Raw genomic sequence first — 2834 nt, forward strand, 5'->3', positions numbered from 1 at the left:
GTGTCACACCACCGAGCGCTGACGGCGCTGAGGCGCTCGCCCTTCCACCTTAAGGCGCCCTTGCTAGCGCGGCCCCCCACCAGCGCCGGCGTCGGCGTTCGCTGGGTCACGCCCGGCCTTCTAGTGGAACGCCTCCCCCGGAGGCCCCCCATGCCGCCCCCGATCGAAACCCGGGGTAGGCACGCCTGGGTAGTGGCCATGACGCCATCGGCCGCTGCCCTCAGGTGGCCCCTTTCGACGGATAGGGGAACGCCGGCCTATTCGGGGAGCAGCTGCCTATCTCGAGCGCCCGCCTCGCGGGGGCGCCGAGCGCAGGCGCATTATATGGGGCGTCGGCGCCGGGGTGACCTCACTCGGCCTCCGCCGCAGTCTCTCGCTGAGAGGCATTGACGTTAGCGCTCGAACCGAGGCCCCTTGATGAGGGGTACCCCCCATCGCTACCATCGCTACCAGCGCTACCAGTGCTAATGGCGCTGATGGCGCCCGATTTCCGTGCGCTCGCCCACGGTCACCACTAAGAGAACTGTAAAATATCTTCTCGGGTCGTGATTGGTGACCTAGCCGGCAGAGGCTATGACGTCGGTATCTCCGTGCATACCCCACGATAAGACATGGGGTAGGGGCTTGTGAGTGCCCCTCATTTTGAGGTGAGTAACGGGCTCTCCACTGGTTATGTAGCCCTGGGGTTTTGAATAGAAATTGTCATGTAAAAAAAAAAAAAGAGGAGGAAATTATTTTTTCCCATGGTACCGTTATTCTGGTAGAGCCTTACGAAAGTGAGATTCTTTACCGTCGTATTTACCACCGAAACTGGGCCCAGCCCGCAAATTGCTGATGAGCAAATAAACGATAATTCGAGGCAACTACAAAAATCGACAGACCATCCAATCGATAATTTTCGGTTATTTTTTTGCGAGGTTAATTGGCATTGACGGTGAGGTTATTTCTGTTATGATCGAATAGGCCTACATCTGCAATCGACGGATTTACCAGGGCGCTAAAAATACATCGGGGACTATAATCCTCTTTCCCCAGGGCTGCACCATAAAAAATTATTTTCGGCATTCCGAGAAAATAATGTAAAATAAACTAAAACTTCCTAATTAGGAAGGGATATTATGGCCGCCACTAGTGATTACCCCCCATTGCGACCAGGGCCCCTACCACAGTGCCTAACTAGGAAAACATAGTTTAATCGGCCCCCCTTTCTCCTGCCCCTTGCTCACACGGTTCCCGATCCTCGCCCCCTACACCACTGTCACTAATAGATTTTTTTTTTCAACTGGATGAATTGATGGCAATATCTTCACCCGAGATCGTCCCGGAGTGGGGTAAGGCTGTTATTAGTATCGCCCTCAGGCCTGCCTCATTAGGCCACCGGCATATATGGGGAGTGCAGGTGGTGCATGCATTGCTCTTCCACACACTTAGCGGGGACGCTCAGCCAAAAAATAAGCGTCGACGGGCGAAATAATATTTTTTTGCGGCCATCACCTCGAGCGTCCATCGCCAGACCCATATATAATCCACCAGTTTCGCTTTCGATCTCTTCTCCTCACCAACCAAACAACTACTACACAAACAACAATGACTACTCAAGTGTTGGCCAAGAACCAAGTGTTGCCTCCTGCTAACGGCAAGAAGTTGTGGCGCGTGAAGCGCCAGGCGCTGGAGACTCAGGACCGCTCGGCGGAGTGCTTGAACAACTCGTTGAAGATCCTGGCCGCCGGCGCCAAGTTCACCGTCAAGCGCCCCCCTGGGCGCAGACCCAAGAACAGACCGGGCAAGCCTAAGGACTTTGTCTTTGTCGACTTGTCGCCGATCAAGAGCGCTGCTGCCGCCGCCGCCCCCAAAGCCGCGCCTCAGCCCGCCGTCGCCGAAGCGCAACTCGCCACCCCTCAAGTCGACGTCGCCCCCATGGTGTCGCCTTTGGACTACCACCACCCCACCCTCAACTACGACCTCGGGGTGCAACAGCAGCCGTCGCTGGACGAAGAGTCGCTCTTCTCCCTCGGCTACGAATTCCAGTCGCTGCTGCCGGTGTCGCAGGCGCTGACCACCGGCGACGACTTGATGGGGTTGGGCATCCAATGGGAACAACAGCCCCAGGACACCTACCAGCAATTGTTGGACGCGCAACAAACGATGATGGCGCAATACCAACAGATCCAGATGTTGCAAGAACAGCTCAAGCAGCAACAGCAGCACCGCCGCCAGCTGGCGCCGCAACCGCGGGTGCTGAAGCCCGTGGGCCCGCGCCGGGTGTGCCTGGTGCCGGCGGTGCCTCTGCAGCCCACTTCGTACGAGTTGGATGACTTTATGGTGCTCAACGACCAGTTCGAAGGTCTCGACACCTCGTTTGACTTCCACTTTTAGATTTCTACATCCCACTCATTTTCTCGGGCTAGCAGAGCAGGTCTCCGGTTCAGAATTATACCAGTTTTACGATTTTATAGAGTTTATGACTAATATACCACCTTTTCATTTAACAGCTTGTATCTTGATCGGAACATTGGGACCTAGTGGTCTGGCGCGCACTATTTACACTTTGGCTGATTTAGGCATCACCGCCGAAGAGTCACTCACCATAGTCACTCGCCGTAGTCACTCGCGAGAATCACTCTGAGTCAGTCACTTAATAACCAGGGACTAATGAAGCAATTCTTGAAGTTTTGGGTCGAGAGGTAAACATCAGCCCCATTGTGTTGAGAAAGACAATAATCTCACCACTCGCAAATTGTAGCTCTGAGCCAACCCAGCAGCAAGACTGCTAATAGCAATTTGCCCCAACTATCCAGCCCCTGCTTTCTGGCGGCCATGATGCTCCCGCCCAC

General features: G+C 54.8%; 1 protein-coding gene across 1 annotated transcript; it reads left to right on the top strand. All coding sequences in view use genetic code 12, as the record gives it.

Moving 5' to 3' along the window:
* Positions 1–1587: 1587 nt before the first annotated feature.
* On the top strand, positions 1588–2376 carry AGA1 (Aga1p; the record flags this gene model as incomplete). The annotated part of the gene is made up of 1 exon (XM_034153713.1): positions 1588–2376. One exon carries the CDS (start codon positions 1588–1590, stop codon positions 2374–2376), a length of 789 nt encoding a protein of 262 aa, XP_034014074.1.
* Positions 2377–2834: the final 458 nt, after the last annotated feature.

The sequence above is a fragment of the Diutina rugosa genome (genome assembly GCF_008704595.1).
Source record: "Diutina rugosa strain CBS 613 chromosome Unknown scaffold24_size174625, whole genome shotgun sequence".
Classification (NCBI taxonomy): domain Eukaryota; kingdom Fungi; phylum Ascomycota; class Pichiomycetes; order Serinales; family Debaryomycetaceae; genus Diutina; species Diutina rugosa.